This window comes from Paramacrobiotus metropolitanus, unplaced genomic scaffold (assembly GCF_019649055.1).
Source record: "Paramacrobiotus metropolitanus isolate TYO unplaced genomic scaffold, Prichtersi_v1.0 Parri_scaffold0000037, whole genome shotgun sequence".
Taxonomy (NCBI): domain Eukaryota; kingdom Metazoa; phylum Tardigrada; class Eutardigrada; order Parachela; family Macrobiotidae; genus Paramacrobiotus; species Paramacrobiotus metropolitanus.
Window position 1 is genome coordinate 781,686 of NW_026570257.1, and position 24,158 is coordinate 805,843.

At 45.3% G+C, this 24,158-nt stretch overlaps 4 protein-coding genes across 9 annotated transcripts; all 4 read right to left on the minus strand.

The window, feature by feature from the left end:
- Positions 1–336: 336 nt before the first annotated feature.
- Positions 337–6,055, minus strand: LOC129589724 (uncharacterized). Of its 2 annotated transcripts, none has more exons than XM_055484572.1 (12): positions 5,842–6,055; positions 5,357–5,584; positions 4,790–5,209; positions 4,569–4,700; positions 4,169–4,438; positions 3,648–4,079; positions 2,444–3,538; positions 1,952–2,359; positions 1,637–1,888; positions 1,119–1,534; positions 788–1,026; positions 337–731 (listed from the first exon to the last, which is right to left on the minus strand). In XM_055484572.1, the coding sequence occupies exons 1-10, from the start codon at positions 5,909–5,911 to the stop codon at positions 1,194–1,196; spliced, it is 3,648 nt and encodes a 1,215-aa protein (XP_055340547.1). In that variant the 5' UTR covers positions 5,912–6,055; the 3' UTR covers positions 337–731; positions 788–1,026; positions 1,119–1,193. The 2 variants fall into 2 exon arrangements, with proteins under 2 accessions (XP_055340547.1, XP_055340546.1); XM_055484571.1 differs by having other exon boundaries at positions 3,648–4,082.
- Positions 6,056–6,820: 765 nt separating this feature from the next.
- LOC129589723 (myosin heavy chain, muscle-like) lies at positions 6,821–18,345 on the minus strand. 5 transcript variants are annotated; one of them, XM_055484567.1, is made up of 19 exons: positions 18,220–18,345; positions 17,806–18,133; positions 17,331–17,363; positions 17,158–17,268; positions 16,132–16,288; positions 16,035–16,062; positions 15,818–15,929; positions 14,532–14,624; positions 14,397–14,460; positions 13,855–14,315; positions 13,467–13,787; positions 12,551–13,404; positions 11,671–12,492; positions 11,436–11,526; positions 9,632–10,597; positions 8,616–9,527; positions 7,952–8,551; positions 7,707–7,830; positions 6,821–7,367 (listed from the first exon to the last, which is right to left on the minus strand). In XM_055484567.1, exons 2-18 carry the CDS (start codon positions 18,013–18,015, stop codon positions 7,735–7,737), a joined length of 5,931 nt encoding a protein of 1,976 aa, XP_055340542.1. In that variant the 5' UTR covers positions 18,016–18,133; positions 18,220–18,345; the 3' UTR covers positions 6,821–7,367; positions 7,707–7,734. The 5 variants fall into 5 exon arrangements, with proteins under 5 accessions (XP_055340542.1, XP_055340543.1, XP_055340544.1 ...); XM_055484568.1 differs by lacking the exons at positions 15,818–15,929; positions 18,220–18,345 and adding an exon at positions 15,010–15,112 and having other exon boundaries at positions 17,806–18,167; XM_055484569.1 differs by lacking the exons at positions 7,707–7,830; positions 18,220–18,345 and adding an exon at positions 7,457–7,573 and having other exon boundaries at positions 17,806–18,167.
- A 1,992-nt stretch (positions 18,346–20,337) lies between these two features.
- LOC129589835 (uncharacterized) lies at positions 20,338–21,973 on the minus strand. The gene is made up of 2 exons (XM_055484722.1): positions 21,215–21,973; positions 20,338–21,074 (listed from the first exon to the last, which is right to left on the minus strand). Exons 1-2 carry the CDS (start codon positions 21,491–21,493, stop codon positions 20,868–20,870), a joined length of 486 nt encoding a protein of 161 aa, XP_055340697.1. The 5' UTR covers positions 21,494–21,973; the 3' UTR covers positions 20,338–20,867.
- A 557-nt stretch (positions 21,974–22,530) lies between these two features.
- Positions 22,531–23,582, minus strand: LOC129589896 (uncharacterized). The gene has a single exon (XM_055484799.1). The coding sequence runs from the start codon at positions 23,496–23,498 to the stop codon at positions 22,830–22,832; it is 669 nt and encodes a 222-aa protein (XP_055340774.1). The 5' UTR covers positions 23,499–23,582; the 3' UTR covers positions 22,531–22,829.
- Positions 23,583–24,158: the final 576 nt, after the last annotated feature.

Genomic DNA, 24,158 nt, shown 5'->3' on the forward strand with positions numbered 1-24,158 from the left:
TAATCACGGCAGGTTTCAGCTATGAATTAACTGCACCTTCGATGGTGTATCGCTATTGGTTGCAAAAGTTCTGCGTAACATCACACAATGGTGATTTTACAATCGACGACTGTAATGGACTAATAATTATAAGAATTTTCAATTTTGTGCGGCAAAAAGATCCATCACGGATTGCAAGCAGCTGCAGGGCTTTGGCTTCGGCAAATCGTTATAGTACTAGGCAATTCTTTTTTGCAACAACTACAAATAAAGAGGCAAAACTGATCGAAATCCGTAAAGTTTAAAGATTGCAGGAGAATCTTGAAGCCAAAAACAAAATTTTTTACCTTGTTGCGTTTTAATGTTGTCAATGGCAATCGACTGCTTTGATCCCGAACACCGTACGTCATGATGCGCGATGAAATTCACGGTGAACGTCGTGTTAGCGTTCACTTCGAAACATACACTGGCATTCATCGGCTGATTTGGTTGCACTACTGCATAATTTGTCGTAGTCCAGATTACCATCTCTGGTACACTTTCTTCTATCCCTGTTCCAATCCTGACATCCAGATAGTAAGTGCTGTTTGGCATACTACCAAAGGTGTATGTAAACGTCAGCAACAAGACCACAGATTCTCCCGACTCAATCACAACAGCAGGCGTGCGCAGTACAGCTTTGTACGCATTTTGACTTGTGAGATGCCGGTTTACTATAGAACACTGCGAGATTGCCTGCATGTTGTTTCGACCTACAAGCAAAAAACAGTAACGACAGATAAATCTTGTTGTACATGAGCTTACGTACCCGCTTGCGCAATGTCGAACTGAAATCGTAACCACTTGACCTTTCGCTCCCATCTGGAACACCAGTAGACGCCATCTGTTCCTGATGGCTGAGAGCTTCCGAGGTTGCAGTTCAGTTTATTATGGAGGGAATCCGGCAAAAGCAAGTTGTCCGTGCAGTTTAAACTGCCACATAATGATGGGGAATTACCGGAACTGGTCCTGGTGTAGTAGCCACAGTAGTTTGGCATAACGATCCGGCTACGTAAGACAAACCGTTCTCAGTTGTCAAAATTGTTAAGTTTCTTAGAGAAACCGAATGCAAGAGAAATTTCACATCGTAATTTACCAACCTTTTAACGTGACAATGTCGTCAATCTCAATTGTTTGCTGCTTTCTACAGGGATCAGGATGGTGCGCGACAAAGTTTACGGTGAAGCGATCGCTCTCCGGGGTATGAAATTCAACACTGGCTCTTTCCCATATGTTTGTGCTGAAGTTTCCGTAGTCTGACTGGCCGCCCCAAATAATCCATCGGGGAATTTGGGATTCTCCGGATTTCCCAATGCGGACGTCAAGAAAAAGTTTCTCCTATCGTCACTGCTGAATACGGGAGCACTTGATAGTTTATACCGAAACGTCATGCGATAAATTGTACACTGCTGAGCACCAACAACCGGGGTACGAAGAAGAGCTTGCCGAGAGACGGCCGTTGTCGTTGATTGTGTATTCACTGAACAACGCGATATCGCACGCACTTGTTTTGCTTCTGCAAACAAGTTCTCATTATGTCTGTAATAGTTATAGATCAAAAGGGGGTATGGGGATATTAGTCGCACAATACAGGTACATCGGAGTAATCATGTGTTACCTTCTTGTAAGATGTCAAACTGGTGACGCAACCACCTAAATTTCGTTTCCCAATTTCTGCACCAATACGGATCCTGGGAACCGGACGGTTGAGATGGACCAAAATTGCAATTCAAGCTGACGGATTCAGGTTCGGTTAGCGATCCCCAATTGACGCAAGCCGGTAAAGGACACAATATTGGCGGCGATGTTGCAATTTCGGTTGTCGATACTGCTGTTGTTGTTGCCAATGTTGTGCGAACCGATTTATCAGCTAAAATGCAAGAAACCGTTACTGTGTTGTCATTTTGAAAAAAACGAACGGCGCATTTCCAACCTTGTTGTGTGAAGATGTCGTCGACAGCAACGGTTCGTCGTTTGCCGGGTGCGCACCGGTCATTATGATGCGCAACAAAGTTCAGTACAAACGTCTGGTTTGCAGTCACGTCAAAAATGACCGTTGCGCTAAGCCATTCATTAGTGGAGAAATGACTGTAATGCGAGGGGTTTCCCCACAAGACTGTCGAGTTAGAAATATCGGTATCTTCTGGTTGACTTATTCGCAAGTCCAGGTAGTAATTCTCGCCGAATTCCGGAGAGCTCGAGAGCATGTATTTGAACAGCAGCTTATAGGTCACGTGTTCGCTGCTATATACGCCGGGTGTCCGTAAAACAGCCTCGGCATTTTCAAAATTAACGGTGCTTGCCGAAGAACAACGTGATATCGCAAAAAAATTTTGCGGAGCTGCAAAGCATGGAATTCGCAATTTGAAGTTTCTCGAAAATAAATAAAACCTTTCGCAATAGTAAATGCTACGGTATAGGTTACCTGTAGTATTGCTAACAATTTCAAACTGAAACTTTCCGGATGGTAGTTTTCTGCTCCAGTTTCTACACCAATACACACCCTCCGTTCCTGATGGCTGGGAAGATCCAAACATGCAGTTTAGCTTTTGGGCAGTTACCTCGTCCAATGATAACCAGTCATATTCAGGAACTGTTGGAGAAGCTGTAGCATCAACTGAGCTACTGCTAGCATCCGAAGTTTCAGTGATGCTCGTTTCAAGTGAATGGGGTGTAGTTTCCAGAATATCTGGCTCGTTCGTCGTTGAATCTGTGGTGTTATCCGCCGGTGACGTTGTTGTATCAGGTTCGGTCGTCGGTGGATCTGTGGTGTCATCCGCTGGTGCCGTTGTTGTATCTGGTTCGGTCGTCGGTGCATCTGTGGTGTCATCCGCTGGTGACGTTGTTGTATCTGGCTCGGGCGTCGTTGCATCTGTGGTGTCATCCGCTGGTGACGTTGTTGTATCTGGCTCGCTCGTCGGTGGGTCTGTGGTGTCATCCGCTGGTGACGTTGTTGTATCGGGCTCGGTCGTCGATGCATCTGTGGTGTCATCCGCTGGTGACGTTGTTGTATCTGGCTCGCTCGTCGGTGGATCTGTGGTGGCATCCGCTGGTGACGTTGTTGTATCGGGATCGGTCGTCGTTGCATCTGTGGTGTCATTCGCTGGTGAAGTTGTTGTATCTGGCTCGGTCGTCGTTGCAACTGTCGTGTTATCCGCCGGTGACGTTGTTGTATGTGGTTCGGTGGTCGTTGCATCTGTGGTGTCATCCGCTGGTGACGTTGTTGTATCTGGTTCGGTGGTCGTTGCATCTGTGGTGTCATCCGCTGGTGACGTTGCTGCATCTGGTTTGGTGGTCGTTGCAACTGTCGTGTTATCCGCCGGTGACGTTGTTGTATGTGGTTCGGTGGTCGTTGCATCTGTGGTGTCATCCGCTGGTGACGTTGTTGTATCTGGCTCGGTGGTCGTTGCATCTGTGGTGTCATCCGCAGTCGATGATGTCGTGTCGGGTAAAGTTGCCGATGAATCTAGGGTTCGCTCTGTTGTTGGTGTTGTTGCTCTTGTTGTGCATTCGTCTGCAACTAAAACAAGACTTTGGACCTTCAACCCGAACTGAAGGACTACTCGAACGCCTCCACCAGCTTAATAATCATCGCTCGATCGATATTCAAAATCAAATTTCGGGCTTACCGGCAACGACTGTCCGTAAGTCATCTATGTCAATGAAAGTATCATTAGGAATGCAGTTATTGCTGTGGTGAGCAAAGAAGTTGAGAGTAAACTGCTCGCTTTGGAAAACATTATATTCGGCACACGCTTGCATCCACACATTGGGGCGAAAATTTTCATAATCTTGTTCGCTTCCCCATATTGGTCGCTTTGGAATAAAGTCAAAGTCTTTGTCAACTGAGTAATGTACGAAGACGTCCAAGAAATACTGTTCCTCTAAATTACCACTGAACACCGGCGTTCCCGAAAACCGATACCAGAAGGATGTCCGAAATATTTGGCACGTTGCTGGATTGTACCTCTCGGTCCTCAATTGTGCAACTGCTCGCTCGAGGTACGCAGAATTTGGCAAATATTTGACGTAGCAATTTGACCGAGCGAACTGCGTAGAAGCTGCTGTAAATGGAGCACTCATTGTTAAAATTCATTGCAGGTATGATTCGTGGCTCACCAAAATAAATTGTAGCAATGTCATTGTGCACCTTCATAGTTCGGCGGCACTTCGGCAGATGCATTTAGACGCTCTTCTAAGATTTCAAAGCGGTACGGAAACAAACTGAAGGATCTCAACCAGCCGGTGCAGGGATCCAGAGTTGCATTGATACTGGTTTGTTGGATATGATCGAAATCGCAGTTTAGTGCTGGCGCAGCAATCTGTGGCAGCGGGCTCCATTTGAAGCAGACTGGATAGTCACATGTCTGCCCTTCGTTGTCTGCGCTGGATGGATCATCGAGAGCTACCGAGCATCTGCCTGAAATTTATTGCAATGAATATGGAAGTGATAGTAAAACCATCCAGATCTACTTGTATCTCTAGCCTTCTTCGAGGTTCTTTATGACTGTAGTCACTGTCTTTTCTGCCCTTATACTCAAATTCATTACCTAAATCTTGCGTCACATGGTCTGCCGGTAAAACACCGTTGTCCGTTTCTTGGTAAAAGGTCAAATTACAGAAATCTGGTCGATGTTGTTCCTTTAAGCGGCCAGTGTCCGCAGCGCAGCTGCCGGATCCCACTGTAAAAATTGCGCCGGTTACTGAATTTACTAAATGCAAAATCATTCAAAGTTGATGGAATATAGTGCCCCTGCATGTTTGAGCTTACCGACTTCGCCAGAAATTGCGTCAACCGATATCGTCCAGGGTGCTTCCGCATCCAGTTCACAACTGCGCTCATTATGGTGTGCCAAGAAATTTAACGTAAACAGTTCGCCAATATCGAATTCTACGGTAATTCGCTGCCATTGGAGTGCGTTAGCTGCGAAAATTGCCGCATAATCGCCCAAAGTGCCCCATAACTGTCGTGTCGGGCGATGCGTGGTCCAGGAATACTGAACCATCACCTGCAGGAAGTACCGGGTTTCGGGATTCCGGGTGATAACCGGTGTGTGGGAAAAGCGCACCCAAAACATCAGTTTGACCCTTAGACAGCCTTGTGGTTGCCATTCGGGTGAGCGCAGCACAGCCGAAAGTGCATCCGGGCAGTCCGTTACATTACCGACTTTTTTGTGGCATGCTGATACCGCTGATAAAAATCACATAAACGTAAACGTTAGCTACAGGCAAGATGTCAAGTGAAAATAGATATTCAGATATAGAAATAGTCATAGTAAAATGGTAAATATAGTAAATATTCAGATTATAAAATAGTAAATATTCAGACTAAACTTACCGACTCCACCGCCACCTATACCCAACATGTCATCTTCCAAAAGGCTAAAACGATTTGGAAAAAAAGTGTACGATCGTCGCCACGGTATGCCGGTAATATTGCACGCGGTGATTTCCGGTTGGCCGATCTGGTCGGAGTTCTCAGTATCCTGAGTGCCATTTCCGAAGCGGCATTCGAATTCTTTTATTACTCTTTCAATGCTGCTTTGGGCACTGATGTTGAGGAAACCTTGAATTCACCAATAAAATGTTTTAATTGTAATCTGTTCAACAGTAACGGAGTTTACGTACCCCATTTTAGTAATCATGGCGCCATAGATGCGTATTTTTTAATTATTCTCGTATTAGTTATGAATAACTTAATAAACAATGTACTTTATTACTTTATTAATAAGAAAGAAAAAACAGTAACAGTGGCAGCATTACTTCTTGTTAATCAGAATGTCATTAAAAAAGTTAAGTTAATGCAACAATCTTATTTTTTACCGTAAAGTGTTAGCAAGACAGTTGGAAGCAGAAAAATATATCTCGAACCAAAATTCAATCTTAGAGCCATAGCGAAGTTTACACAAAAGGACAAATGATATTTTCTTAAAAATACGGCAGATACGCAGCCACCTGGGGCCTGGGCTGATTATTGCCGTTCACAAAATTTTAGTATCGACTAGAAGAACTAAGAATATCGCCCTAAGCTATTCTATTCCACAAATAAATTACTCTTCTGCAAATAAACCCGCTCCGCCGTAATAAGTTGATAACGGGGACGAATTATCAAAATATTACTCCTTGGGTAATTTACAGATGCAGTGCGTTATTGTTTCCCTTATCGTTGACACAATGCTCACGCTGTTAGTTTTTGACCTGCCGCACGACGGCTTTTACCTTTAATCTTTTCTGATGCTTGCTTGCGCTACCGTTGCGAAGGTAAATGTTGATGCTGCCATTGTATTCAGTATCAGTTGCTATTGTAAACTAGCCGAAAGCAGCATTGTAGATTGCATAATGAGCATAATCAGCAATTCATTTGTGTAATTGTGTCTAGGAGCCGGCCAGTTATCGGAAACTCACGCGTAGTGTAATGTTCGTACCTGCTGTGTGGCATTTCGGCACCTCGCGCTCCGTAGAAAACGGGAGATAAGAGGGAAAACTACGCTATCGTAGTGTACCTGCAGTTTGGTAAAATTCAGTGTAAAAGCCTTGTTCTTCTAATACCAGCAAACCAATAAACATTGCGAATACATGTAAGAAATTTGACGGTTTGTATGTTTTATAATTAAAGTATTTGGAAAGGTCAGTTGTTATTTACCATTCCATTTTTGTTATTAAACTCCTTCTATTATTAAGCTCTTTCTAGACTTCTTCTGTTATAAACTGTGTTATGCTTTATTATATTTTTTGTGGGAGTAAAAAACTGAAATAAACGGGAATATTAAAACATTCAATTTGAAGTATTCAGAAATCTGACTTATTAGTGCGGTGTTTAATGGCTGCTATACTGGAGTCAACGTACAAGCATCTGACCGAAATTAAACATTGACTACAAATCTGCATAAATATCCACAAGTTCATACAATATGCAATAGCGCAAAAAAAGAAGAACAGGAACAGGCTCAGGCAGAATTATGACACGTGCAATAATCAGAAAGGATCATATGAAACTTGAGGACAAACGTACACCCAAAATTTTGACCACCCTGCGCCAAAAGACACCAAGTGTATTCTAAAATATGTAACCGCTTCCTTCTAAATAGAGAGAACAGATTAAAGCGACAGAAACTAGAGCAACTACGGCAAAGAAGAGGAAAAGAAGAAAAGGAAATAAACCAATGTTGTTTCGAGCACCGAAGAGAGGGCAGACATCATCAGATGTCATCCTGCTGGCTACGTGACGGGAACGGATGACCGATAATGTGGCGTGAGTATGATGATGACAGGGACGGATAACTTGTGGTGTGGTAGGATGACGCGGCCCCACTCAAGTCACCGTCGTAGCTTGCAACCGAACGAAAACTCTGTACAACCAGAAAAACTCGTTATACACATGTTCTATGTGAAGGTAATAAGGAAAAGGAAGAAAAGTGAAAAGGAGAAGAAAACTTACGCATGAAAAAATAGAAAGAAACAGCTGAGGAAGAAGCTATATTCACTCGTCACCGGTTCCGGCACGAGCAGCTCGTCGGGGCGGCGGCTTAGCACCTGCACCGGACGCCGAGCCCGCCTAATCGGAAAAAGGAAAAACCGTCACCAAAAAATCCCATGTATTAGCTTACATTAGCAAAGTTAGAGGGCAGTTTAGATTTTAAATTTCATGCGCATGCTTAGTTGTCGAGATGATAGCAAAAGTTATTTACCGGAACAACAAGTGTTAGCGCGCATGGCTCATTTCCGTTTTAATGATGGTGTCCCTGGAACGGGAGTTGATCTGGATGAGGTAGTGAGAAACTGAGGACGAGGCAGAGGCAACAGATCCTCGTCCTTGATAGTCAGTGCACAAAACAACAGACATGCGAGAGTTAGTGAAACACAGCAACAACAACAGCACCATACAGTTAAACAAACCAAGCAACAACAAGTGACCTTTCAGACAAGCTCATACCTTGGGCGCTGGTCCACTGGGTGCGGCGGAGGCACCGCTGCGGTTCTTGGCACGGAGTTTGCCCAGGGCCTGTTCTGCGATCTCGGCCCGCTCCTCGGATTCCTCCAGTTCGTGTTGGAGCTTGCGGTACTTGCCCAGATTCATACCGGCCAGCTCTTCGGCCTCCTCGATCTGGCGTTTGTAGGTCTTGATCTTGCCCTGCAGTTTATCCACCAGATCCTGCATGCGCTGGTAGGATTTCTTGTCTTCCTCAGCCTGGAATTGCAGTTCCTTGCTGCGGCGTTCGTGCTTCCTTATGTTCTTCTGGGTCTCAGCATGACGGCGTTGTTCAGCGTCCAGCTCGGTTTCCAGCTCCCGGGTGCGTTCTTCCAGTTTCTGGATGATGCGCTTACCACCCTTGATGGCGGCACCTTCGGCCTCGTCCAGACGGACTTGCAGTTCCTTGACCTGGGTTTCCAGGACCTTGCGGTTCTTCTCGATGTTCATCGCGTGCTCCTGTTCCTGTCGGAGCTCATCGGCCAGGCGGGCGGCATCGGCCATGGCTTTCTTGGATTTCTCTTCGGCTCCCTTGACCTCAGCCAGCATTTGATCCAGGTCGTGCTGTAAAAAAATTTGATTTAAATTCCTCAATATTTTGACTTGCTAAAGGCAATACTATACGTACATGTAAACCACCCAGTTCGGCTTCCAGTTTTCTCTTGGCACCGCTGAGCGAGGTGTTGGTGGCGGTGAGTTCTGCCAGCCGTTCATTGGCATCATTGAGCTCGTTCTCAGCCTGCTTCCGGAGACGTTCAGCCTGTTCCAAGGTGTTGCGGAGTTCATCGGCCTCTCCTTGCAGCATGTTGGCCCGTCGTTCAGCTGAGTTCATCTGTTCACGGGCATCATCACGGGCGCGTTGTTCCTCCTCGACCTGGGTCTGGAGGTCCTTAATCTGCTGTTGATATTTCTTGACGTTCTTCTGGGCCTCAGCATTGGCCTTGTTGGCGTGGTCGAGAGCGATCTCCAGCTCGTTGATGTCCGACTCCAGTTTCTTCTTCATGCGCAGTGCCTCAGCGCGGCCACGGGCCTCAGCTTCCAGGCTGGCTTGCATGGAGTCCAGAGCGCGTTGGTGGTTCTTGCGGGTAGTCTCGAACTCCTCTTCCTTCTCCTGCAGACGCTTATCGATCTCAGAGCGGATCTGGGAGACCTCCAGCTGTGCACGGAGGACCTTGGCTTCTTCGTTCTCCAGGGCGGCTTCGGCCTCTTCCAAGGCAGCTTGGAGTTCTTCCTTCTCCAGTTCCAAGCGTTTGCGAGATTTGGAGAGTTCGTGTACGCTGCGGCCACCTTCACCCAACTGGTCAGTCAGGTCCTTTATCTCGTCGGCGAGGTTCTTGTTCTCGCGACGGAGAGCCTCTACCTGCTCGGACATCTCTTCCTGGCCGGCCTTCATCTTGAACAGCTCGGTGCTGTAGTTGCGTGCTTCGCGTTGAGAAGCGTCCAGTTCGGCAGCGAGGTCATCGTTCTTCTGCTTCCATTCGCCGATGGTCTTGTCGAAAGCCTTCTGTTTCTTTTCCAAGGAGTTGGCATTAGCGTTGGCCTAAAAGCAGTCGAATAATATTAAATTATGGGCCCAAGTATATGCAATGCAGATATATCCAACAGCGGAAGCGATTGAGCAAGTGTTTTATTATAGACTCTTACCCGTTCTACATCAATGGCCAGATCTTCCAATTCACCTTGGAGGCGCTGCTTGACCTTCTCTAAGCTGCTGACCTTTCCGTTGGCAGCCTCAACGCCCTCCTCGGCTTCCTGGAGTTTAGCTTGGAGTTTTCGTTTGGCCTCCTCCAACTCCTCAGCGCGGGACAGACCCTCGCCTTCATACTTGGCACGCCACTGTTGCGCCTCGCTGTTGGCCTTGGCCAGCTGGCGTTGCAGTTCAGCACGGCCTTCCTGTTCCTCCTCCACGTTATCACGGAGGTGTTCATAGTCAGCCTCCAGGTTGCGGAATTTGGAGGACAGGGCCTGCTTCTCACGGCTCTCATCCTCAGCGGAGCGTTTAGCCTCCTCCAGCTGAGCAGTCAGGTTGGTCTTCAGTTTCTGCAGTTGGCTGATCTGGGCTTCGGCCTCCTCCAGTTGACGGGAGAGGTCAGCGTTCTCGCCGGACAGACGGTTCTTGGATCCGCCGAACTCGTTCAGGTTGCGGGTGGCCTCATCCAGACGAGCGGAGAGGTCAGCCACCTGGGCTTCCAAGGCCTTAGCTTGCTTCTCAGCGCTGGCCTTGCCCTTGACGGCATTGTCAACGTTGCCTTGGAGGTCGTCCAGTTCGTGTTTCATCTGGGCCTTCTCCTTCTCCAGCTTGGCCTTGATCTTGTTCAGTTGGTCCACCTGGTCACCGAGCTCGGCGACGGCATCAGCCTGCTTCTTGCGCAGCGACTGGACGATGGTCTCGTGCTGGATGTTGGATTCCTCGAGATCGCGGCGGAGCTTGGCCATTTCGGATTCGCGCTTCTTGTTCATTTCGATTTGGGCAGCGCTCATGCCGGTGCCCTCTTCCATGCGCTCGCTCATCTCTTCGATCTCACGGGTCAATTCCTGGCGTTGCTTCTCAACCTTCTGGCGAGCCTGGCGTTCGCTCTCCAGCTCCTCTTCCATCTCGCCCAAGCGTGCCTACATCGCATTAGAATGTTAAACCTACCGCCATTAAAAACGAAACGATGACCTTTCCAATACAATTCATAACATGTCAGTGCTATTACAAACAGGCATATAAAAGACTTGATAGTGTTAGTACATAATGTTATGTCACCGACTTCAAACATGTCAAGCACAAATATCGGAATATCCTCATGGGCGACATTCTCCAGAAAGTGCAGTATCCGTTTAGACTTAGAGGATCTGATGGGACGCGGGGCAGTTTTAGGGGCCACAAAGTAACTAGGGTCACGCAAACTCAACGAGGGATGGTTCTTAGCATCAAAGCACCGGGTTCGTGCAGGTGGAACATACCCAGTAGGGGTATAATTACTATACGATGCTTCGGCCGCAGCGAACAACCTGTCATTGCGCCGGTTCTGCAGGTCACCCGCAAATCCGAACAACTCTTTTCTAAGCTGAGCGTCGCTAAAGGCCATGATCGTGTATATGGGCGTGACCTTTACGCATGCAACTGTAGCACCACGATATTTCTCAAGTTGAAAGGTTAACCTTCACCGAGCATGCAAGCGGACCAACTAAATCGTTTACAAGTTGCCATTCCTTTGCGACGCTGGGTACAAAACGAATCTACACATGTCAATCCTTTCAAATGAATCATTTTGTACGAAGACATGCAAGCAGACCACACGGGCCCATCTATGGGAAAGGACGAGCAGAACGGGGCGGATGAGTAAGTGACAACGAGCTTGATGAACTTGTCAGATAGTTTGCGTTAGATGATGCTATTTTGAGAAACACAGAGAGACCATACGGGAAGTGACGCAACAGTTGCGCCGTGCTCGGTACTTACTTGGTGTTCCTTGATTTGGCGCTGAAGTTTGGCGACCAGACCGTGCTCATCCTCGAGCTTGCCGTTGACGCTGTTCAGCTCGACATCTTTCCTGCAAAAATACCGGCGCGGTCAGTTTCATGCACAATTACCGATGACATTAAAAATCACACCATAAACCTTCGAATCTTATATATTATTTACACGCAAGAAATTACGACGAAATAAATTATTATGTTTTACAGCATAATCTTACTTGGACAAAGCCTGTTCCAGCTCGCGCTTGCTCTTTTCGAGGTCAGCAACGTTGTCCTGGGTTCCCTTGAGATCTTGCTCCAGCTTACGCTTGGATTTCTCCACTTCACCGCGCAGACGCTTCTCGCGTTCCAGGTTGTCCTCCAGTTCGTCGAGGGTCTGCTCCAACTTGGCCTTCACCTTGTTGAGGTGGTTGACCTTGTTCTCCTCGGCTTGCAGGTCTTCGCTGGTCTTGTTGCCAACTTCCTCCATATGTTTCTTCTCCTTGTTGAGCTTGGCAATCAGCTCATCCTGGCGGGCCATCTCGTCGTTGAGGTTGCGGATCTGGTGGTCCTTGCTGGTCTTATCCTGTTCGGCCTTCTGCAGCGTCAGCTCCAGCTCATCCAGCTGCTTCTTCAGACCCTGGATGTCCTGCTCGAGTTTGCGTTTGGCCTGCTGCACCTGGTTGGTGTTGCCTTCGGCGTCGTTCAAAGCCGCTTCGGCATCCTTCAACTGGGATTCCAGCGCCTGCTTCTGCTTGACGAGGGAGTTGTTCTTCTCCTCCAGCTCACCCAAGCCGGATGCTTCCGTCTCCAGGCGGATCAACATATCGCTCTTCTCCTTTTGTAGCTGCACGTTCTTCTCTTCGTACTCCTTGCGGAGTTTGGCCTCCTTCTCGTGTTCTTCCTTGAGCTTCTTGATCTCCTCATCTTTGGCCTTAAGCTCGTCCTCGACCTTGGCGGTCATCAGGAGCGGCTTGATCTTCTGGTACAGCTTCCACCAGGCCCAGTTGCGCAGTTGCAGGAACTTCTTGATGTTGCGTTGCAGGATGGTCAAAGCAATGCTGGAACCACCCCAAATTACAACTTTACCGGAAACCAAGTTTTTTTCATTGCACTTACCGTTGTTCCTTGAGTTTCTGGTAGCCTAACCGCGTCAAGTAGGTGCGAATGTGAGCTTGGAGCAGGGACAAGATACCCGACAGACGCTCATCACGGAGTTCCTCCATATGACCCAGGATACCGGCCTTGAAGAACACCTTAGTGTTACCCAGACGGTACTCAGCCTGGTCCAGCTGGATGTGCTCCAGGATCTTCTGGCTGGTGGCCTTGGCGTCAGAGAAGCCCTTGGGGATGACACTGGCAGCCAGGATGGTGTAGCGCTGCTTGAAGTCGGAGAAGACCATGCGGTTGGGGAATCCCTTACGACAGATACGGATACCCTCCAGCACACCGTTACAGGTCAGCTGGTGCATGACCAAATGGGCGTCCACCACACCGGGCTGTTTCATTTCATTAGGGATGATGCAGCGCACAAAGTGGGGATGGGTGGCCTTCAGGGTGGCCATCAGTTTGCTCAGCTGTTCACGGTACAGGGCGGACACGGTCATGAAGGCCGAGCCCTTCTTACCCTTACCACCCTTACCGGAAGCCGCCGCCTCCTCACCCGCGGCGTCCGTGGGATCGGCGAAGACCTTAGGCAACAGTGGGTTGCCGGCTTTCTTGAAGAGATCCACGACGTTGTCGTTCAGGGGATCCTTGTTCTTCTCCAACCAACCGCTGATATTGTAGGGCACAGTGCCGGCGTAGTGAGCAATGGAGAAGTGGGCACCTTCAGCACCCTTGGAGCCGATCTTGGGCTTGCTGAAGTTGGGCGATTTGCCCAGATGGTTCTGGTAGAGCTTCTCACGGAAGGTCTCATCGGTGGCTTTGGGGAACATAGATTCTTCTTCAAGGATGGAGAAGATACCCAAAGGCTGTATAGCAGACCATACAGTTATTTAAGATATTATAAAGTGGTGGTGCATATAAGGCTCACCTTTTCGATCAACTCAATACAGGCCTGCAGATCCAGACCGAAATCGATAAACTCCCACTCAATACCTTCACGCTTGTACTCTTCCTGCTCCAGCACGAACATGTGGTGGTTGAAGAACTGCTGCAGTTTCTCGTTGGTAAAGTTGATACAGATCTGTTCGAAGCCGTTGGAGTCGAAAATCTCGAAGCCGGCAATATCCAGTACACCGATGAAGAACTGGCGTTTCTGTTTGGTCTCCAGGGTGGTGTTGACACGGATGACCAGCCACAAAAAGAGACGGTTGAACAGAGCCTTGGCCAAGGCGGAGCAGGCGTTCATGCACTACAATTATATCACACATTCGTTAACAAATTATGATTTCCAATGGTATCATTTCGCTGCATTATACCTGTCCCATGTTTTGACCTTTGGTGACAATTTCCGTGCCGACCTTGACTTTGGGCTTGGTGATGGCGATCAGCAGCTGTTGCGGGCTGATACCGCACAGATGACCGACTTTCTCAGCGGATTCCGTACCGTCCGGTTCGGCCTGTTCCTCACGCGGGCGCTGCTTGAACTTCATACCACCAAAGTTCATGACAGCCGACACCAGCGAGTACACCTGTTCCTTTTCGTCTTGCGCGAAGCCCAGAACGTTGAAGGCATAATCGGTATCCTTCATTTCCTTAGCGTCATCCATACCGTCCACAGTGGTCTTGCCCTGCGCGACGTAGAAGTAGGTGGAGATGTCTTCCGTCAGCAGCAGTTTCTCCTTCAGGCCGGGCACACCACCGGACATGATCTGGTAGAAGATGTGGTACGATCGTTCCAGTGGCTGCTGGTACACAATACGGGACTTCTCCAGCAGATCTTTAAATACAAAAATATTTATAATTATTCCATATACTAAATTAATCATTCTTGTACAATTATCACTCTGATCGCACTTACAGCTTTCAATATCGGCACCAGACAGTTTGCCGGTCGTACCGAAATGGATACGGATGAATTTACCCTGTTGACGGATGTACCATAAGCTTTCCTGGCTGAGATGCAAGTATATAGGACAGAATGCATTATACTTACGAATCGGGACGAGTTATCGTTACGCACGGTCTTGGCGTTACCGAAGGCTTCCAGTACAGGGTTAGCCTGGACGATTTGGTCTTCCAGAGTACCCTATTGCCATAAACTTATTATATTATTTTTCATTAACATAAAAATGCATGCGTGTTAGTTAATTTTCTAGGCATCCTGTAACATGCGGCACGCAAAACAAACCAAAGCAAATGTAAAACTTAACAGGGAAAGGAGTAACCGAATAAAAATTGGGAAAGGGAAAAGTATAAAAAAAATAAGGCATAAATACTCGTAAAAGGGAACTGAAACCTTGATTTAAGGTGGGTGTTGTGGGAATTTGGTGCGTAATCACACGGTAAAGGTGTACAATAATTATTATAAAATCTTATTTGCACTGTTGGATTGAGGGATAAACTTAAAGGGTAATGGGAATTCACACGTCGGTGGAGGGATGGGAAGAGCACCCGGGGTCTGGTTTACAAACCTTCGATGGATCCGCGACCGCCTGTTTGTCCGACGCACCGACGGTGGCGAAGTACGAGATGACCTTCTTGGTGTTCTCAGTCTTACCGGCACCAGACTCACCGCTATGGATTAATCACATAAGTTGGTTATGCACGATTGTTACAGTACCGAACGACAAGTAAAAATGCAAAGCACCATCACACTTTTACTTTTAGTGAACTATATATTGTCACAAGTACTATCAGTGATGGTAGCTAACTTGACGATCTTATCAGGCCTTAAAGCTAAAAGCAGGAAAGACATGCGGAAGCAACAGTTGATGTGGAAAGCTGTTAATGGGCATTTAAAAGCCATCACCATAAAAATAAAATCGTGCACGGTAATTAATCCTTATCATCTAGGGCATTAAAGTGGTAACAAAAAGCAGGAGGCGATAACATGGAATGTTAATGCATGCAGGTTAACACTTACACCACTGGCACCGAAGGTTTTTTGGGGTCCAAACGTAGTACGGGTAATGGCAGCAAAGTACTGAATTACACGCTTGGTATTTTCAGTCTTCCCTGCTCCTGATTCCCCACTAGAAGGTTTTACGAATTATTACCATCTTTACCGAAAATATTATCATCTTTACTGGATCACAAAACTACTCCAAGACTTCCCTGCATTGAATTAAAAATTCCTATCAGCCTAATATATTGTTGTTATCAGGTTAGCTGTACTACAGCGATGGAACGGGACAACTAAATGACAACGACTGGTCAAAATTGGATGCAGTGTCAGTCATTAGGGACATTGAGGTGGTGTTGGTCCATGCAGGGACTTACGCCGCTGGCGAACTTAATTCTCTCTCCGGCACCGGCAGCACTCGCGGCTACTTCAGCGAAATACCCGATGACCTTTTTGGTATTCTCTGTCTTACCGGCTCCTGACTCTCCACTATCATTAATAATCATTTTAATTAAGATACATAAAACGTATTTATTAGATTCCTGGCATCTAACAGTCTTTGTTATATTTGTACACGTCTGCTTTGAAACTTACGTAATCAACATGGACTGGTTCTCGCGATCTGCAATAATCATTAGAATGATTACAATGGTTTGAATCGTTTATTTCAGTTTAAAAATAATTAGCGTACCCATCAACATGTTGCTGTAAGCCATATCGGAGATGGCGAAGACGTGGGGTGGCACTTCATTGCGACGACGGCCCTTGAAGACGGATACGGCCTTCTTGTTGTAGATGGGCATCCATTTGTACGGGTTGATGGCGACGCAGAACAGACCCGAATAAGTCTGGAAATATTCTTACATAAGTTAACTCTCATTAAAAAATCGGCCAGACTTTTTAACCGGTTCGCATTAACACAGTACCGAAAAGGTATGAAACTCATTTCCGCTTATTATCAGTACGAATACAATGCACCTATTTAAAATTGTTTAATTTAAAAAAGAAATTCAAAAAGACCACACGGAAAGGCGTCGAATTATTTTTTCATTTATGTAATGCGATTATAGCTGTGGAGATTTTTTGGCCAGATCGCAGCCAAATGTCAAGTACGCTCGAGCCGCATCGTTTTTCGAACATCTGGATAACTCTCGACAAATATTCACTCCATCTCCTTGCCGCGTGCCAAACTGCTGTGCTAAGCTGGAGCTGACTTTTTCCCCCTGTTGCCGCCACAGGTTTAAAATTAGCCGCATCGTGCCTAATGCATAATCGTGTGCGCCAGTATTACGGTGCCATTATATGGCTTCCCATCGCTGCGGCTATTAATAAACCCTCCATAACGCCGGTTCGCCTTCTACGGGCATTGCGCTGATCACTGCTGCTGTATACACTGTTTTCTTCAGAATTGGCCAGTGCCGCTTATCGCTGCGCCCAGTTCAGAAAAAACGGTAGAGTAAATCATCGAAAAACGACTTAAAAACTGGGTTAGCAAAGTTTACTGTTAAGCTCGTCCTGTTGTTATTCTCTGTAATACTACGGAACCACAGCTTGCACTGCTTTTCTTGAAAGCATCTGACCACTCCACGAAAAGGCATTCGATATGAAGATTAATGGTAAAATATAAAAGGTTTAAAAATTGAATTTATTTTAGTAACTCAGCTATAGATTTTACGTTCGTTTTTTAAGAGATGTTACTGTAAGTTTTGCCGCTTACATAGATGAAGTCCTTGTAGTAGCGCTGACGCAGGTTGTGCAGGACACTAGCGTCGTTCAGGTAGGTCAGGGTGGACATGTCCTCGCATTTCTCGAATTTGGGCGGATTCATCTGCATAGAATTCCCAACATTATAATCCAGACAGCGATTCCATACCTTCTCCGGCTACCAACCTGTTGGATTTGATCTTTCTTGAATGTCTTCTCCTACAATACAAAAAGGTCACCGTCAGAAGGGCGGGGAAGGTGTAAAGCATATCGATGAACATTAACCGGCAAAATAAAAAATTCCTAATTCACGCATAAAGCGCATATCCACCACAGCAAAACTACGCTGGTGACAAATAGTAAATGCATTGTGATCTTTGGATTGCCTTATAAAAATTAAAATTTCAAATACGACATTGTTGCAAATAGCATATGTGAGATAATGGCGTTTTATTTAATTCATGCAAATATCACACGAAAAATATGATGTGAATAAAAAATGAAGTTTTAAAGACTAAGCTTTGATTTTTATGTTCATTTAAGTGGAATATTTAAAAATTAAAATGTCTAAGTACTGTATAATTAAAATCGTGCATTGCTTGCTACATGCAACAACTACTAATTTCCAATCTTGTGAGCGATAGTGCTGCGGCACACTTACTTCTCCTTTGTTGAGGGTGACGGTGACCTGCTCGCCCTTGGTGGATTTGATCTCAGCCGGCACGAAGCCCTCCTTCTCATCCGGCACCCAGCAGCTCTTCTTACCATCAAAGGGCCGGTTCTGGTCTTCACGCTGCATCTCCAGGGAGGGACGCAGGAAGGGAGTCGGGTCGCGCTCCTCTGCATCCGGGGGCGGTCCTACCTTCGGCATGTTGGCTTAGATTTTAAAATCAAGCAACAAAGGAAAAAACAACGGATGGTTAGTCCGATGTATCAAGATGTGTGACAGGGAGATAAATCCGTTTCCCGATTAGGCACAAGAGCAGAATCTGCAGGAATAATGCAATCGTGTATTTTGTGTTGCTGGGCATATAATGGTGAGAGTCAGTGGGACGCATTGGGCAGCGTTACGTACCTGCAGCTGAGCCTGTTCCTTAGTGCTAATGACATGCACACCAAGTTTAAATAGTCCGGCGTCTTCGCGCTCCGTTCGGCCGGCGCACATCCACAGTATTAGGCGCCGCCCAGTGGTAGTTTTTTGCAGCAGCGCTGTTTAGTTTGTACGCTGAGTGGAGTGATGTACGCTATACGTCGTCGCTGTGTGCCGGCGTATATTATTGGGAAGAACGTGCTGCCTTATGGGGAAATGTATGTGTGAACTTGTATCCGGCGGTTATTTATGAATTAACCGGGCCCGACGAAATCAGATCGTTCGCTAGACGCGCTTTCTTAATCGGATGTAATATGCCGGTGATGCAATGTCGCCCGGTGACGTGGGATGTTAGCGATGGAAATTTATATGGCCATTGTCAATTGCAAAAGAAGGCGAGCCACTCCAAGCGAATGCTTATATATTATGCGTGATTAAGCGCTCGGAATGTAGGAATGACTGCGCGTTTAGTTATCCACGGAAACAACATTTATATTTAACAAAAAACGCAAATAATTATCAAAGAGAAAACAGGACATCGTGCGAATATACTAATTTTTTTCTGTTTATATGCAAGTTACTAATATTATGTCCGCTTCGCACATTTTAAAATACGACCATGAGTAATAAGCACGGTCCATGTCGAGGGCAGTTAGATTTTAATATTTCCAAAAAATAATTTTTATGCAATTTTAAAAACGTACTCAAAATTCTTTAATTAGGATTCCAATTCAGTTTCTCGTAAACGAATGCTTATGCGATGTTGCACGTGTGGTCTATAAAAATGGTAAAATAAAATTTGATTAAATTTTTAACATCAAACAAATTATGCAGATAGTTGCTTTATTTATTTGCACATCTAGTTGCAAAACTTGGTGGACCAGAGATGCGAGAAAATTGTCAAAATATTCACGAGCGGTGTAATATCTTCCTGTCACTTATATCCACACTGAACACACTTTCCGGCTAAAGCAGTATTTTTGAATGGTCAGCAGACGTTATAAACGGTACTTTAACGTTCCCATGACTCGATGGGATTGATAAGTGAGGCAGATCTCCAGCACCGCAAAAAAACTGACTGCTTCCGCAGCCAGATTTAGCCTTTCAAGTTCCCATGTGCTCTGCGTGCGCGGATTTCGCATGCCTCTTACAAAACGCGGGAGACAGCGACGTATTAGTTTCCGAAAGTCAGCACGATGCCATAGCATGGTTGCAAGTGCAGCCGCACCACGCCACCGCTAAAAATAACCTCGGCATACCGAATATCTCTTACCATCGTAATATGCAGTTTTTGAACACAGAAACAGCCGCTAGGCTAAAGCTGCATTAAATCAAAAAAAATATGTCCTTTATAAAAATATGTCGAAATGCATAAATTAAATCGTGTATAAATATTTAAGGAATATTGTTTTCATTACTTTATGCATGGAAAGATTTAAATGCTTTGTCAGTAAAGCCTGTTATGGCATTGTTCGATCATACGAGTTCCAAAAACCACTAGCGATATCACTGCAATATTGCAAGCTACATATATCAAGCAAAACAGGTACTGCTGGAAAATAAGTCATTTATTTTCAAGTTCAGTTTGAGGTTCGGTAGTAGCGAATATTGCTACCGCCGCAAAAGTTTTCACAACTGTTTTTGGAAGGTAAAAGAAAGTAATAACAGGCAGCGCATTAGGCGCTAACAAACACCACGGATTACACGTTTTTGTGAGATTTTTCGAAATGATGTAATTCGCAGTATTAGTGGCGGTTGGAAGTTTACGAAAAGCTTGGTCAAAAGAGCTGCCGCGAAAACCACGTCCCATATCTATACTATTATACCGAGTCTACCGGCGCATTTAGTAACACGAAAAACGGTTAATTATGTTACATCTTCTTAATCTTACTTATAGACCGCATATAGGTACATATAACAATGTTTATTGTCCACAAGGGCATCACTTTGCCTTAGCTTTCATTGAAACAATTTCAGATAAACTTTCTTGGGACAAAAAACGTCAACTTGTTTTTAAAAAACATCCATGAATTTATTGTTTGTTGAATAGGCGCTGAGAGAACAGGCACAGAGCTCAAGGTGGTATTCAGCTGGACATGAGCGGAGTATGTATCGTTAACTTTACTGCGAATGCAAACATAGTACATGCACATCAAATAATTATTAAGTTTTTGCTAGAAGCAACGGACTGCTATTTGTCAGGATTTTAATCTGAAAGTATACATGTATGAGAAACTCGATAAACATACACCTGTTCTTGTTATCGATACAACGCCTTCAGCGTCTCTTCAATTTAAAGGCCAGAATGCATAAAGTACCCTTGATTAAAGCAGAAATTAGCCAGAAAACAGAAATTACGTGTGATTTTTAACTTCCTAGCATATACCTTTACTCCTAAGTCATCAGCGTCGTATTGCTGCGGCACCTTTACCGGTAATTAATAAAGACAATATCGGAAACCAAATATATGTGTTTTAACAATGGAAATACCGTTGAAAGCTTTACATTTAACGTAAGTGAATTAACTACATATGATAGAGTTGTCAGATTGCCATGCATCATATTACTGTAATGCTGTAATCTCTTCAGACGAGAAACCTATAGTTTGAATGCAGAAGATCAAGAATGATCGCTCAGTAATTGTATTTGTACACTTTCTGAGCACCGTAACTGCTAAGACAACGGGTGTTCCTATTCGGACCCGGAACATCAACAAATTTACACCCTGCTTCCCCGATGTACACCGCCACGTGACCAGGAAATCCCACAATGGCACCGGGACTCACGTTCGAGTAACTGCCATTGGCGCCGATATAAGTAGACTGCGTGTATTTCTCTGCCTATAATGCAAGAATACTTTTATAAGACATAAAAGTACCAATAAAAATGCGTACAGCACAAAAGTATAGATAGCTCACCCATAAGGGTGAAAATACCGACTGTAAATCACGAAAACAAAGTACAAAACTTTAATACATACCGCCTTCCATTTTTTTCCAAGCAGGTCGGCAGTTAACCCACTGCAGCCTTGAGCAAAGAACTTTCGAGCCTGGGCATAGCGTTTGGCAGTGGCTACACTCACATAGCTCTGATAGCTCAGGCCGATGGCCAGGAACACAATAAAAAGGGACACTTGTAATTTGTACATTTTTGGTATCAAATAACTACGGTCTATGGGACGCAAGGAAAACGGGTTCGTCTTTCGCCATGGGTTTATTAATTTGGGCGCGATGTCCGTGCGCCGGGTCTTACGTGTCATTCATGGCAACAAAAGGATGAACACAAAGCATCAACCACAGTAAGATGCACAACGTCAAGTGGTAGAACAACAAAAACATTCTTTTCAAATGCCCTCGAAGAAGAAACGAAAAAACAGGGTGGGCGGGATAGGGAAGAACGACAAAAATTTTTCACAGACTGGAAGTAACGTTTTAACGTAAAGCACTTAAATAGGTCTTGCTCCGTCCTGCTTGAGATCCGGCATCCGTCTTTGCTCCATTCATAGGCTGAGTGCAGGACAACCATCAGACCTCGTTATACTCAGATTCTTTCATAGAATCTTTCTCATTATGATGTGCCCGCAGCTTTTGCAGTGTGCACCAAAAGCTGTACGACTACGAGCCTAATGCAAAATGCGAATGATACAAAGTTACAAACTAAATGAACGGCTTTTAAAGGGAAAACCGGTATACTTTTGCATTACGGAAGTGGTACCTTTAAGATTGCTAATCTTATCACGCTTCCAGTAAGTAAGCAGTTTGATTTGTAGGGCTTACTGTGTACATGGCAATATGCACTACATTTGGGTGAAATTTCACTGGTAAACAGTGGCATGCACGCAAAATGTGGAAGTGGACTTTAAGCTGTTCGGTATGCTCTGCACAGGGCAATACTTTGCACTTCGGTTGACTTATTGCATGTTCTCTGTGGCTGTTCTACAGTTTGTTTTGTAAATAAACATATTCCGTAAACAGGAAGTGACGCATGCCGTTCAGGAAGTAGCCTGGATTTGAAGCATAAACCGTCAACTCGGTGGCACTGGAGCATAGAAAATTTGTGGCAGAATTTCAGATTCGATCTAGCCGCGTTTTTCATAACATGATTGCATTTTTACGCACTTATATTTTATTACTTATATTATTCTATCAATGAATGCTATTTTACCTGTGTTACGTCTTTATTAACGTGCACTAATGCCTAAACGTTCACTAGCTAGGGACTGCAATAAACATAGGGTTATTGTTTTCCAAATAATACCATTCTACTCTTGCAATGCATACAACTCATGTGGTTTGTCATCCAGTTGTTGCGACTTATCGCCGGTATTAAATGCAGATATCATTTTCTGGAATACGAGTAAAATAAAATCAGTTAATCCTAAATCCGTAAATCAGTTAGCCTAAAATCCGCTAATCTTTAGCGACTGTACCGTGTGTACATAAAACGCAGGGATTCAAGAAACAGCTAACCGAAGAAAATCTAGCAGTTTTGGCAAAAATAAAAAGGACACTTCACAAAACGGATAAAACCGGTGGTTTTCAGCACGACATATCCAGTGCCCTGTAATCGTTTTTTTTCCAATGGAAGTCGTGCCACTACAGCTTCTGCTTGATTTTTCTCAGGCTGAACTGCAGCATTAAGGGATCAAAAACACTCTGAACGGAATACAGCAGCATGACCGTGATGAATGCGGTGCTGGAGAATCCAATCCCAAAAAACAGGAATGCAAAATAAAGGGCATCAGCCGGTAGCCAGCACACGATGATGCTGATGACCGTCAACGTTAGCACCAGCGATGCTTTTACCTCCCTGTTGCGTGTTACGGAAACAACACTTTCTCCATGGTGTTCTTTGTCTGCCTGGCTCTGCAGAGCGAATATTTTGTTCGCCGTTGCACTCCGCGGATTCGTGTCGTGGCTGCTGTGAACCGTATTATCCGCTCGTTTTCGGCGACGGCACCAGATCAGCGCATTCGTATATGCATAAGCGAACATCACTAAAAACAGCGGGAGAATGCGGCATAGGATATTCTCAATGCGACCCCATACCGGCATTTGCGGGGTACTGATAAGACAGCCGTGCTCGTTTTCGGGAAGATGGTAGTATAATGCATCTAAGACTAACCCCGGTAGTCCCATAATATGCACGTAACACAATGCCACCAAACACAGAAATCCTGCAGTTCTCTTGTTATGATACATGCGATAAGATACCGGATGGCTAATCGCCCAGATGCGGTTGACGGCGATCAGGGTATGGAACATGACCGCTGCTAAACTGACGATAAATTCGAAATAGTTTGTAGAATATGCATGCTGAATATCCCATCCACCACGTCCCGTACAATTCGCTAATGATTTCCATGGGTGTTACCACAGCGCAGTACAGGATATTGGCCATGTATAAACCGACCAGATACACACTGAACGAGGTCACCTGTGACGTTGATACCAGATGATAAACGGTTACTCCAGCATTCAAACATATTGATAGTATCATGATGCACGTTTTTATGATAAGCAAATATGTCCAGTTCGGATTTAGCTGGTGGACAAACGATGAGGTTTTGTTGTTGTACGTTGCATTCATTATTGTTACCTATCTTATATGATGTAATTTTGCCTGCTGCTCGTAGAGAAACTAAGAATATAACACGAGAATTTGACGCAAGCGTAAAATTAATGTATCTGGGAAATGTTCCGCGCTGCTTTGATAGCGTTCATTACTTCGCAAGAGGTCATTTCTTGGATAGGATGGCGCTAATCGGAAATTAAAAGACGTGCGTTGATTTAAGGCTTCTTCTTCCCGTGCACGTGATGATGTAACAAACCGCTATCGATCACAGGCAAAATCGAGACAGCTGGAAATATACGCAGCTAACTACCAAAGATCGCCACGGATATTTGGGTTAGTTTTGCGAGAAA